Below are 14,610 nucleotides of genomic sequence, written 5' to 3'. Positions count from 1 at the left end.
GAGACAAAGATCTACAGAAGTAGGCAGGGCTTCATTCATATCCCCTGGAAAGCTGATCACCTCCTACAGGCCGCATCACTCAATGAACCTTCAGTTTCCCACACTGCCTTCATTATTTCCCCTGACAGCTGGTAGGTGTCCACGAAGAGCTACAAATGATTGCAAACTCTCCTTGTGTCTTGGACTCCCAGATAGTCCAAACTGACACGGTTACTCACACTTAGCTTCTAAGAATTTGTTAAAATTTTGGCTGATTTATTATATTCTTACCCTCTTACATAGTGGCCACCTCTTTCTTCTGTGCTCTTTCAAAAGTCAAAGACTTTGTGCTCCATCTCCCCTTGGAGGGGCCCCCCACTCTTTGGAATTCAATACACTTGGTCAACTTGTGACCTCAAATCTCTAATGGAGTCAGGAAAACTTATGATTTTTGTGTATTATCTGCCTTTTTTCATCGTTAGGGTGGGACCAAACGCCTACATTTTAAGCTGAAATGAAACTCCAAAAACTATTTTTAAATCTTTAAGGAGCAATTTATAATAGCACTAACTATTGAACCTAGAATAAAAATAATTCTAAATTCATCTCCGAATTCATTAGTTGAATTTGATCATTTTCAGTATGTAAATAGAAATGGAAATTCATTAAGTTTTATGTAAAACCTGGAAATGGCAAGCTGTTACATGGCTGTTCAAACACACATGACTTTGGTTTCCATCACAGCTAAATGACAGGAGTGAGGTGGCGGCGGGCAGGGGAGGACTTTATGCTCTTTTGTTCTGTTTTTGTTTTCCAGAAAGATGCAGAGAAGGAAAGCTTTGTCACCAATCTTCTCCAGTGTTCAAAACACTTCAGAAATATGCTTAATATCTAAAGTATTAGAATGCTGTTCCTTCAGAAGCTATGATATAACAGATATTTCGAAGATAACCTTGGAATATAGCACATAAAACAGCATCACAGAATTACTGTTAGTTTTCACTAACCCACAGAGTAGGGAAGAATTTAGAGGTAGTCCAGTCCAAACTCCTATTTAATGCAAAAATCTCCTCTAAACAGTCCTGATTGCTTGCATAGCTATAATGTGGAAGAACTCTCCACTCACAGGGCAGCCTACTCAATTTTTGAACAAATAATTTCTACAAAGATTTTTCTTATATTGAGCCAAAACGAATGTCTAAATTTGCAACCGCCTGTTCTAATTTATCATGTTAGGGCCACTTACAGTAATTCTAATCCCCTTTTCACTTGAAAGACCATCATATACTTGAAAATGGTCATCATGTTTCCTTTTTTTCTTGTTATCCAAGCTGTAACTTCCGACTACCTTTCCTTTATGCCATTAAACTGTAGCCTAATGGCTTAAGTCTCAGCACCCTGTGTGCTCCATCTGTGACCCAAACTTACTCCTCCATCACCTAAATATTAAATGTTCTGAAATGTTACACACTCCGCTTTCCATTTTTCTTTCTTCTACCTATATTCTCCTTCTGGACAATCAAATGCAGTTTCTTGACCAGGTATCCCCTTTATGAAAATAATGCTTACATCTAGCTTTGCTATCTCTTGAAATCACTAGTCCTTTCGTGTTATGTCTGTAAAATATCTCATATGGTAGATAAGCCATCACAGGATTTGTAAATTTTATTTATGATTATTTATGATTATTGCTCTCCTTCTGTGTGCGTGTGTGTGCACATGTGTGAATATTTGGGGGAAACTTCATGGTTTGGGGTTATAAAAGTTTTGCACTTGCTTCTGCCTGGGTCCAAAATAGTAACAACCCTGGCACAATTTTTAGCATAAATTCCTGCTATGGGTAGTGTAAATTAGTACTCCACAGCGACACATAACACAATAGCTCAGATAATCACTTTCCTCATTCAGAGCCCCTGGGAAGGGAGAGGCTTCCTCAAAAGTCCTCTTGGTCAGCAGGCATTGTTTTTTTTCCGTCTACCTTTTGCAAGTGACAATCTATCCAGTGTCAGAGGTTTATTCAGCTCCAGCTCAGCTCCTTCCCCTACCTCCATCAACCGGTTTAGATTTAAAATTTCAGCACTTGTCCCACTGGGAGCAGGAAACACTGATCTCTAAGCCAAGTGATGTCACCCGCAGGCCACTGACATACCAATGTTGAAGCTACTGCTCAGGCTTTAGATTCCCTCTTTAAATTTCCATCACCCAGAGATCTATCTTTGTTTTGGGCTAAACTATGGATTTACATTTTTTTCTTATGGTTCATCGAGTGTTTGTATGAGCACACACTATGTGTGCATGTGTGTGTGTGTTTGTGTGTGTAAGGTGTCTATGTTCTCAGTCCAACAGTTGCTAGATCTAGAAACCCACTGCATTTCCAAACAACTAAGTCTACTTGGCTGTCTCCTTGGCAACTCAAACTCTGCGTATCAAAAAATACATGCATCACAATTCCACCAAACATCTTCCCATTTTTCCAGTGTTTTCTGCCATAATTAATGGCACACTGTCTTTTTTGGTTTTCCAAGTATGAAATTTTGAAATCATCTTAAATTCAGTCTTTCTGTTGGCACTCAATCCAATTAATCAAGTTAATTCGACAATTGCAATATTTCATTTAACATATTACAGTAGTCTCAGTGACTCAACATGAAATAAATATTTATCTTTCAGAATTTTTATATAGATCAAAAGAGATAAATAGATCAGGTAAGAAGCACTGCAAGACTGGAGTAAGAGATGGAGAAAATTAGATACTGAGTGACTCAAGACAACTCAGCATTTCCACTTTAACTAGTCATATTCCCACAAATTCACATATATCACATATCTACTTAGAATGTATGAATTAAAACTAAATGTAGCACCTAATACATATCTCTCTCATAGTTTTAATAATTTTTAAAATTTCATTTTATTAGTTATCTGGGCAGATACAGTGTATGGTTACTCTTATAAACTGAAATATCTGTGTGAATGGATAAAAATTAATTCACTAAAAACAAATTTGCTAAAATTTAGCCCTTATTCTTTGCTAGGCACTTTTTTCTATTTTACCTCATTTAATCTTTACAACCATCCAATCATTAAGTATTATTATTCCAATTTTACAGAAGAAGGAATTCAGGGCCATGGAAGTTAAATAATTTGATAATGGTCATACGTAGAAATGAGGCAGAATCAGGATTTTAACACACATAACCATACTGCAGAACTGGAAATATAGTTTCCTGTGCTGTTGTGAATGACTGTATTAACAGTATATTAATAGTTGGGGTGTTGCCTTTCAGGAAAGTCCAAGTTGTCAAGTCCAGTCTCAAATGTGGTACTCAACACTAAACTCCAGTTCAGATCATATACATAGAAAATGTGGTGAGCTCTAACTTTCCAGTTGTGGAGTGTATATGCATTTTCATTTAATTTAATAACGAAGCAGCTCTTTCGGCAGCCACGTTACAATGTTGACTCACTGAGTTCACATATAAATAAAACAACTGAGCTTTCTGCACATGAATAACGCATAAATTTTTCTTCCCATTTTACAACTGAGTGGTTATACTTTCTTAACCTGTGAAAGACTTAAAATGTAACTCAATTAAATTGCATCTTTTTTACTTTTAGCTCATTAATCAAGTCTGTTGACAACTTTAGAATCCTGATTGTGTCTTTCAAAGTATTAATTAACCATTCTTCCTAGGTTGTTGTCATCAGTTTTCATTGTTTATAAAACATATGAAAGGTACTGGCAACACAATAAAAAGGTTTTTTTTCCACAAAAAACCACAAAATGATGCTCCCTAAATGTAATACTCATTTTATGTCTTTATACTGATATTGTTTTGCTAAGAAAATGATCTAGAATAAGTGAATTTTTTGTGTGTTGTGAATCTGTATCTGTGTGTGAAAAAAAAAGGAAAAATATTTTTCCACCTCCTTTGAAATAAACTCCACTTTGAAATCCTCCACTGGAATGACTGTGATCCTGGAATTAAGAGCTGATGTGTTTTGAAAAGCCAACATTATTAATGATATAGATGAAGTATATTAAAATAATGTAGAGTGAAAGGTGATTAGCACTGAATTAAAGAAGAAAGATGTATTTCTCAACATACCTACTGGTAAAACACAGAAAAGAATAAGGTCAAAACATAATTTTTTTTTAATGGAAGCTAATTTAAAAACATGAAAGTTGAGAAATAAAAAAAAAATGAAAGGTTCTTAGAAACTGGACCCTCAAATCTGTGTAAAACTATCTTAAGTGCAGTCAGCAATCTGATTTAAGAAGAGTTGGTCATTACTATAGACTATATTTGCCATCAATGATTTTTTTGAAACATCAGTTGCTTAAAGGACAGTACAATCAAGTGATGACCAAACACTCCAACACCAGATCTCACTGTCCCAAGTTTGTTCTGAACTCTGATTTTTAATCATTTTGCCTTCCTGATGCACTCTGAAACTCTCCATAGGTCTACTAACAATTGTCTTGTTTTCAAAGTATTTTGCAGGAACCACAGAATTTCAGCTCCAATATCTGTATCTACCTCTCTCTCTTTCTCTCTCTCTTTCCTCCTCTCCCCTTTTCCCTCCCTCCCATTCCCTGTGAGACAATGGTAAACTATAGTTGATACATATAGTCTTAAAAGTCCTACTTTTCAGTATTCACTCAATGCAAATTGTGGCTCAGGTCACAGGATAACCAGTCTTGAGAACCTTTTTATGGAAACAACCATAATTTATTCCATTTCCTCTTCATGGAAAGAGTAGTTTAAAGATAAATTAGTGTCCTCTTGATTTCAATAAACTGTAAGATATTAATCTTTTCATCTACAGCAACATGTGGATAATATTATTGAAGAAGTTAAAAATATATGTCGTGTTCTGGGATGTGTGGAGACCAAACAAATCACAGATGCTGTAAATGGACTAAATCTTATTCTTCAGAGAAAAGAAGAGGTAAATACAATCATTTATTGCACAGTAATTATTTTAAAACTGAGTTCAATAATTAAGGAGAATGATTTTTGACTAACTAGTATATATGTTTTTTTGTGTGTGTGTACATGAATATTTCAATCACTTGCGCAGAATAGAAACTTAATTCTATTATATCAAAAGGATTTAATTAAATTAAAAGGAAATTTCTTATACCTTTTAAGTGTAAGTATAATATAATATCCCAGTGACACTAAAATCCTACCTAGATGAATGTGCTTACATAATAACCTTCACAGGCAAGTGTTTGTACATAGTACTGATGGCTCTCATTATATTGCCAGCGTATACAGGTGTAGGTGGCCATGGACAAGCACATATGCAGGGAAGAAGGGATTCATTTTTGTGGTATTTTTTTGCCAAATTTAAAAGGTATACTGCTTCTATGATTTCACATTCTATAATGATTTCCTGGCTTTTCAATTTAAAAAAAAATGAGTATTATGTGATTTTTTTAAAAAACCTCAGAAATCTGATGTATGTTACATGTGATTATTCCCCAAGAAATTCCAATACATATGAAACTTTATAAAAGAGAGTGATCACATGCACTCCTTACCTTCACAGATAGGAAGAGCAGAGATTATATTACCTTGACTATGTCAGCCTTAAAAGTTCAAAAAGATTGACTTAGAAAGTATATAATTTATACTAATATATATGTCATTCACGCTTATTGTTTCAAATAGGTGACTGAAAAAAATCAGTAATTTCTTAATGTTGACCCGCCTATGTCTTATTTTTAATTAGAACTGTGGTTTTTTGTGATCAGATAGTAAAAATGAATATAGAAAATGTAAATATCCTACTTGTATTACGTGAACAGTGATGACTCTGAGGAGCAACACAGTTACTCCACCAACCAATTCTCCAGTAGCTGAAGTTAAGTCAGGAAAACAAGGTAGTGAGAATTAACTTTCAACAATTCATTTCTCTTAGATTGTCACATTTTGGAGATACTACAAACACCTAGAGCTAAAAATAAAATACAAAGAGCATAGTGTCATGCAAACAAGATTTGAATTCAAGATCTACCACTTTCTAGCTGAATATCCTTTGGAAAATGAATTAATTTCTCTGAGCTTCAGTTTTCCCCATCTCTAAAACAGAAAAAGAAAGCAGAATTTGCAGGGTTCTTTTGAGCATTAGAAATAATGTTAATAAACAGTCAGGTGATAGTGTATCTTGAATGAGTCATTATTATTACTGGAAGTAATGGGGATGATGCTGGTGGTAGTGTTTTAGAATCTTCCCCGTAAGGCCAAGATGAAGGTTTTCATTCACACAAGCATCACTAAGGTCCTCATTATCTCGGGGACATTGGCTACGGCCAGGCTCATGACAAATGTGAGACTTTGCCCAAGGAGGAGACCAGGTGTGAGGATGTGGACACGCATCTTCCCATCTGTTAAAACCACTTGGTTGTTCTTCAGTTTTTATGCACAGCTCTCAGCGAATCAGTAGAAACAAACAACTGATCAAAGAATAAGGAAAATCTAATTTTAGGATGAAGCACTTCAAGTGAAACTCCCTAAAAGAACAAAAATGACAATTTTCTCAGAAATATCAAGCTTTCAGTATATCTGAAGCCAAAAGACTCCTTCAAGGAGAAACTGAGTATTTCCTAAGAAACTATGAACAACTATAATTATTAAGAAAAGCTCATATTCACATTTCACATTTCTTATATACTTATGAGCACTAAATTGTATGTGATTATTCATGCACAGAAATGAAGAAAAGAATGGACAATTATCACTTTGATTTCATATATAACAATGGCAAAAATAAATAGCTGAATACCCCCAGTAAACAGATTCCACTTATTCTGAGAACACCTTGAAGTTCACTTATTTGACATCATTCAGACTTTTTATTCATCCCTTTCCCCATCCTATCTTAAATATAAGCCCATCAATGTAAGACGATTGGCACAAATATTAAGTACATTTTTCAGAATTTGTGCAGTAACCAACTGAACTAAAAATGCCAAAGTGGTTCAGTCTATCCATCCACCATAAACCTAGATTAAAGAAATACTGAGAAATATATCTTCTGCCAAAAAACTTAAATTTGAGAAGCTTTCCTTTTTTTCTTGGCTGCATTTCTTGGTCAACTAGCAAGAGACTATTTCCTGCCATACAGGGGAGTAATTAAGTATTTATTAAATGTAAGTTTTGGCAAGATGAAGAATTATATCGCAAATGCAGTTGTACTCTGTCAACTTCATGCTCCCACTCAGTACTGGGAACAATTTTCCATCCTTCAGAACTATATTCCAGAAGCTCACATAATATATTTCCATTAAATGCACAATAAATAAACCACAAAATGAAAAGTACGGTCTTACACATTGTGCTGTAGGTGGACACCATGATGATTTAAAATATAAGATTATATTTCTGAATAAATTGAATTGTAGTTAAGTTGTGCTAAAATGTTTAACAGTCTCACCCACACGGATGAGGTAAAGATCTTATGTGTAGTTGTTAAGTCTATTAGTTGAATCTATGCTCAGACAAAATATTTTGCCAAAGAGAATTGCTTCTGAAAAGGTCGATGTGAATGATGCCTTTAAATGAAAAATTTTATATAAATTTAATTACATTCTAAATATGATAGAGGTATTTTCTCTCTAAAAGGAATACGATGGCAAGTTCCTTATTAAAGAAATACAATTTTCCCTAGTTTATTTGTTTGAGAAACTGAGCTTTTCTTTAATTGAATTTCCTTAAGAGCAAACTTGCCAAAGCAACATTTTAAAAAATTTAGTGTCAATTAAAACAGATCTTATTAAAAATTGAATTTGCTTTTGGACAGAAACGTCACTTTCAGTGAATCTATGAATTATGCAACTTACATAGTTTTCATGATAATGAAGTTATGAACAATAAATCCTAAAACATGAACGAAATCCCAGGCCTTCAAAGATAACACAAACAAGCAAGCAAGCAGAGTCACCGCAGTAATGGATATGAACTTAAATGACAAGAAAAAAATAAAATTTCAGATAGTTTTTTTTTTAATTTAGGATATGATCTCAAGTATTTGACTATCTTTTTTTAAATTCTAAAAAGATAAAGAAATGAACTATATAGTGACTCTGTATAATCTTGCCCACTTCCATCCAGCCCTCTTTTCAGTGCTGACCAAAGCTTGCATCTGAATGACTGCTAATATTAAGAACTGTACACATTAAACAGAGAGAATTAGAAATGTTTTATATCAAAAGATTCATTCACACTCATGTTTCTTCTTCATGTTTGTGTGAGATTTCCTTTTACTATAATGGTCAGTCTAAGAGTCTTGGAAGATTCACCAGTGTTGTAGAAGGGGAACTGAGCTTCGGCAGCATCTGTAGAATTATTCCAATAATAACAACGCTGAGCTGATGCTAGAAGTTTCTTTTTGTTGTTGTTTGAATCAAATAACCTTGATTGTTCGTTACGAAAGTTAGAAAGCTTTTCTTTCATCCTACAGTTTAGATTTCCTCTGTTTTATAAGCAACATTGATATACGACAGCAGAGAACTTTCAGTATGCAGATTTTGGATACTATCAGTTTTGTTTCCTGAAATTTTCTCTAAATAAGAAGTGTATCTTTGCACCTATTTTTCTTTTTTCAGAACTTTCATCAAAACTCCGAAACCCCCACGAAAGGTAAGACATACGTGTGCTCAAATACTTTTTAAAAAGAAATATTATAAAACCAAAACTAATTTAATTTTTTTAATTCCTTCTCCAAGTATTATGGTAATACACATACAAAAATATCTTTGAGAAAAATGGTTTGGTTAAACCCTTTTTACTGATGGAAGCGAATAAAAATCCACACTTTCTAAACATTCAGCCTGAGATCTTTTTAAAAACTAGGAAAAGTAAAACAATCTATAAAAATCAAAGGAATAATGAAAATATCCTTATAACAATCCAAGAAACTAAAACTTTTTATTTAGCGAATTACATTTTGATGTAAGAGAAGTCAGAAAAGTAGCAGATGTCTTTCAAAGACACTAATTTCAAAGTTAAACTCAAGCTCAATTTGAAAAACCAATCTAACAAAACAGGTAGGAGGATTCAGTTATGGAATAATTAGTGTTCACTGATGCTCTTAGCCTACAAAACTGCAAGCCACAGGAGGACTTTGCCTCTGCAGGAAAGAGTGGTCGTGTGACAGTGTGGTATAGGGCACAGAGTCTGGCTTTCAGAATTAGACAGTACTGGTTTTGAATTCTAACTCAGCCCACTTTTTGACTCTGTGATAAACTAAACCCTTTGACCCCCAGTTTTCCTAATATGCATAAAAGTCATGATAGTATTTAAGTGCAGGGTGTGGTCAGGGTTGTTCTTGTTCGCACAGGCAGATGGTATTTGGCTCATCAACACTGAATATCTTCAAGGAAACTGACTGACCCACAGATGTTCAAATATCACCCTTGGATTCAGAGGTGATGGTGAATCACAAATGATAACCCCAACCTGCCCTCCATACCCTTAATGGTTTTCAGTAGAAAGTTATAAGTACGTAGGGACACTCTCTCAAGCCTAATTCCCACCACTCAAAAGAAGATATTCAACTGCACGTGAAGAATTCCCCTAACTTCACATCACCGAGGAAAATGGGACGGCAAAGAGGATGGGAGAAAAAAATCTGCGCTAGTGCAAAACTCCCCGTTCCAGGCTTTATAAAACTGCAGAACACCACAGGGGGAAGGAAGAGATAGACATCCTCTAACAATATTACTAACACAGAGCCCAAGTGACAGAATGCGGAGTGAACAAGCTGGAGATATGCTACAGGCAACTAGCCCTTTCTTCCTTCCTATAAGGAAAGTTGGAATAAAATCCCCTCATCCCACAGTCTGAGGGCTTGGGATATGAGATCCCACAAAACTGCACAGAAATGTTCCCAGAGACTTACATTCTATGCTAAGTCATCACAGAAAAGGAATTCTACAGATTAAAAACTCCCCATCCACAGCTCTCATAAGCTTTTCATAAATCAGCCTTCCATTCTGAAAGATGAATCTATTTTTTTGTAATATTTCATTACGTAGAAGCACCTTTCAGGATGTTTAAGAGCAAAATGGAAGAGTTTGCTAAAACGACAGCAAAACGAAATGAACATTTGCCAGCACATACATGCAGCTGCTTTCTGGTCAGGTACCCTGAAATGAAAGTCTAGAACCCTCTTTACACAAAATGTTAATCCAATAATAAGCCACTAATAATGATGATTCTCGTACTTATTGTTCTTATTGATTGACCTTGAAGTTGAGAGGTGGCTCTCTGTGCTTTATACCAGTGGTCAACAAACCTGGTATGCTGCCTGTTTGTGTAAACAAAGCTTTATTGGAATACGAAAAAAAAATTCTAATACAGACCTTGTTTGCAAAGAAAATACAGTCTTCACCAGACACAAAAGGCATGTGCACACAGAAAATTACAAACGGCAACACTACAGAGACCATTTTTCTTTCAAACGTACACTAGAATAAAGTCACCAACTCTTCCCCCTTCACTTCCAAAAACAGTCTAATGAATGCATTTTAATCACCTGTATATTTCTTTCCTGATACTATAACTCTTTTCCCACTGTAAAATCAGACATGGTAAACATTATTTCTCCATCTTTCACCACCAAGCCCAGCACTTTGAGCCCTTAATACCTTTCTGATGATATCTGAAATGCATTCTTCATCCAGAGCTCTGGAAGGGAAGCATAATGCATCAGCCTACATCTCTATCCTCCCTCAAAGAAGCAAATTAGAACCTCGAACTGGATCTCTGCACAAAAAATAAAGGGTAGGCTTTTGAGTAATTATCCAAATAATTAAAATTCTCCAAAATATGTGCTAGGGCTTGAATTAATGAGATCTCTGACTCCACTTTATGATTTATTTTCATATGTATTCATTTGCACAAGATTGGGAATTATTAACAAGAAGTTTGTGCTTCCTGCTTCTGAGGACCAACAGTATAATTTGGGGACCAGAGAAACAAGTTGTCTCACTAAATTGATCATTCTCTGCCTCCAGTTGTTCAGGAGAATCCCTGCTGGTTGGTCTCCAGAGTTTGATGAGGCCTCTTTAAAGACTATTTTTATGCTGCTTTCGTCTTCTGTTTCATTAATTGCTACTGCTGATTTCTCAGAGAATTTTAATTAGAGCTCTTTCACTCTGCTCCTCACCTCAGGCTGTTTCAACAAAAGGGCACCATTTTAGAAATACAGCAAATAAGTAAAATTTGTCCATCTCATAAATTTTGTACAAATTTATGAATAACTAACTGGATAATTGCATGGGTTGAACAAAAACAAAAACAAAAAAATTTAATTAGGGGCAGAGCTACTGAGAGACAGGATGAGGGAAGAAGCTCTATGCCAAAGCTGGCCCCTTTCTCCAGGATCCAAATGCCTGAGCATCGGAACACCGGGGACTATTGGAGGAAACAGCACGCTCTTCCTACTATTTCCTTTTCAAACCAACCAGGAGCCAAAAAGCAATTTACGTTTCAGAAACAACTTATGAGGAAGGGCACGGGTCTGAAAAAACAACAGCACTGTGTGACTTGACTCAACCTAATACGCTTATGCCAAACTTCTGACTTGTTCAGTTCATAATCTTAATGGACATTTCTGTTTCTAGAAATTAAAATTTGAAAAACCTTTAAAATATAGTACAATAAATAAACATGCTATGTTAATTTAAAATAAAATCACAGACAGAAATAGACTCACAGACATAGTAAACAATCTTATGGTTGGGGAGGAAAAGAGTGGGAAGGGGAAAATTCGGGAGTTCAAGATTTCCAAGTATTGACTACTATATATAAAAGTAGAGAAAAAAACAAATTTCTTCTGTATAGCACAGGGAGCTATATTTGGTATCTTGCAATAACCTTTAATGAAAAAGAATATGAAAACGAATATATGTATGTACATGTATGACTGGGACATTATGCTGTACACCAGAGATTGACACATTGTAACTGACTATACTTAAACTTAAAAAAAGGCCACAGAAGATCTTAAAACATAAGTTCTAAGGATGTGCTTACTTGTTCTCTCAACGTTTCCTCAGCTGCCTGGGGCTTGGCCACAGAGCTCTTCTCGGCTGTGGCCGCGGGGACTCAGAGCAGCACGTGGTCCAGCCGCCCGCGGGGTTGGGAGCGGGGAAAGCCACGCTCTGTGCCTGGCGTCTGGGACCCGACCTGGGACAGGCGAGCACCACTGGCCCTGGTCAGCCTGAGGTAGAAGAACCTGCAATTTGGAGAACTGGCGTTCAGGCTGGCCCCCGACTAAGCCAAGGCCACGCGGCCCGTCTTCCTCATCCACCTTCCTCATCCATCCGGCACTCCCAGTACACGAGGACACCTCGCTCGAAAGAACTGCCCTTTGACCCCCTTGGCTCGTGAACCGGAAGAACTGACTGGTCTGCAACTTCTCGCCGGAAGTGGAGGCTGTGCAGGATCGCGAAGAGGGTGCACGGGTCCAGGCGGACTTCTGGAGCTCGGCACCCCCGCGGACGCCGAGCTTTAGGAGACCGGATACGAAGATCTTCACCTGCTGCACGGTGAGCTGGGCGCGGCAGCTCCGACCACAGGCGGGCTCGGTCCATCCCTCATCCCTCCACCGCGGCAGCATCACCCACCTGACAGTCCGGCCCAGTGGCCGAGGAGCACTCGGGGCGCTCGAGACTCGGGGTTCAGGCCTCGTGACGAGATGTCCGCCTCCAGAGGGCCACCTCGAGGCCCTGCTCTCCTCCTCAGCCCTGTGCACAGCCCCTGCGTGGGAGCCACCAAGAACACGGTTTCTCCCCTCTGTCTTCCCTCCGCCGACTGCGCTGCCCTTGCATTTCCTTTCTCCTGGCCGAAACGGTGGAAAAGTAGAAATAACTAAAATTCGGCATTTCAGTACTTTATGTTTGACCCAGGATGGAAAAAGGAACCATTCAGATCGTATGTTTCACAGGGTTTTCTGCCTCACTCTCGTCCACCAAGACGCACCTGTGGGGTTTAAGGAGGCCTGTTTGGGGGAATGGACCAGGCCTGATGCACACCGGCACTATGGGGACCACTGGCAGATCCGCACCGACGGGTCTTGGTCGTGACCACGGCTAGCTTTGCGACCCCCAAACGTCAAGGCTTCATCAGCAATGTCAGGCACAGGTGACTCAGGGGAGCAGGAGAGCGCCGGGACTTCCATTCATAACATTTTTTTCATCTCTTAAAAACCCTTTGTCACTGAAATATTTGTCAATTGGAAATATTCCTCTTCTTAGTAAACAATTAATTTTTGAGCTTTTCTATTTGAGATTATTCTTCATTTAACTTTTAAAACACTATTGTAGTTGAATATTTAAAACAATAGCAAGTAGGGAGCCGATTATGATAGTCGACCACCGCATACAAAATGCCAGCAGTCAGTGTTATTCTCTGGCCCCTTTAAGAGTCTGACAGTGAATCCTGCTTGTAGGATGATGTGCATCATTCTCATAAACTTCTCCATTGTAATGGTGCCATCTTTCCTGATTTGGGTCAGAATCCGCCTGTTCTGCCTGGTCCCGTTCATCAGTCTCTTCTACTTCCTTCCACTCAGGTAGGAGATTTCCCAGCAAAGAGAGTTTATCGGGAGAAAGAATGCCATTTTCAGGAGAGTTTACCTTAAATTCGATGATTAGGGGATCCTTTTCATGTGGTCTATAATAAATTGGCATGCCTTCATTCAGCAGACCCTTGAAAGCTGTTGGCAACTGTACTTAGTCATTTTTCTTCCTTTATCACTTTTAGGAATAATCAATAGACTCCATTTAAATAACTGATGGTAAAACTCAACAAAGGCTTTGATTTTGAAGAAATATAGTAATTATCATAAATCTTGTGTTTCAAGCTTAATTTAGATCCCAGCCATGTGCTATTTCAATTCTCTTTTTAGAGCAACACAGTGTATATGATTATTATTCAGTTAATGGTAAACATCATAGCACAATCTAATCTATTATTATTAATTCTTTTGATGGGGTTTGTTTGGAGTGCTTGTAAGCCATGTAGAAAACATTTTCCTCGTCTGAAAAGTAATCCTAAACAATAATAATCTACAACAAGAATATTGCAAATTACAGTTGATCAGAATGCCAAATTAATAATCCAGAACTCTGATTTGTGATTAAAGGCTGTGCTTCCAAAAATTCTGCAACTGAAGATATGAAAAACTTGTTAATTATCCACACTACTAGCAGCTAACCCAGGCTGCACACAGAGGCACAGATGGCTAATTGGCTTCAGTTGGTGGAGGGTCATTTTAATTAAATTTTCTTTAAATTTTGTTATAAAAAATTTCAAAGCTGAAACCGATGTTTTATGATAAACATGGCCCTTCACAGATGACCTGACTTCCATCTTTTTCCTCTAGATTTGATAGAAAAAGTGACAACTGAACTATCTACATCCATCTACCAGCTAATTGATATCCACTGCAGCAGCTTTTATGCAGATTTCCAGCCTCTAAATGCACCTGATAGCCCTTCCTGTATAAATCTTGGACTTGATTCCCACCTTAGCTTTACTGTATATGCAGCTCATAATATTCCAGAGACCTGGGTGCACAGGTGAGTGATAGTTTTTCACAAAAGGGTTAATT

The 14,610-nt window shown here is 37.2% G+C and overlaps 1 protein-coding gene across 1 annotated transcript in view; it reads left to right on the top strand.

The window, feature by feature from the left end:
* PIK3C2G (phosphatidylinositol-4-phosphate 3-kinase catalytic subunit type 2 gamma) overlaps positions 1 to 14,610 on the top strand; it is a 269,311-nt gene that overhangs the window by 58,599 nt on the left and 196,102 nt on the right. The window contains exons 9-11 of the mRNA XM_072954194.1: positions 4,810 to 4,932; positions 8,597 to 8,630; positions 14,383 to 14,578. Of these exons, the coding sequence (XP_072810295.1) occupies positions 4,810 to 4,932; positions 8,597 to 8,630; positions 14,383 to 14,578 (353 nt within the window). The remainder of the gene's footprint in view (positions 1 to 4,809; positions 4,933 to 8,596; positions 8,631 to 14,382; positions 14,579 to 14,610) is intronic.

This window comes from Vicugna pacos, chromosome 34, assembly GCF_048564905.1.
Source record: "Vicugna pacos chromosome 34, VicPac4, whole genome shotgun sequence".
Lineage (NCBI taxonomy): Eukaryota > Metazoa > Chordata > Mammalia > Artiodactyla > Camelidae > Vicugna > Vicugna pacos.
This window is presented reverse-complemented; position numbering and strand designations above follow the sequence as displayed.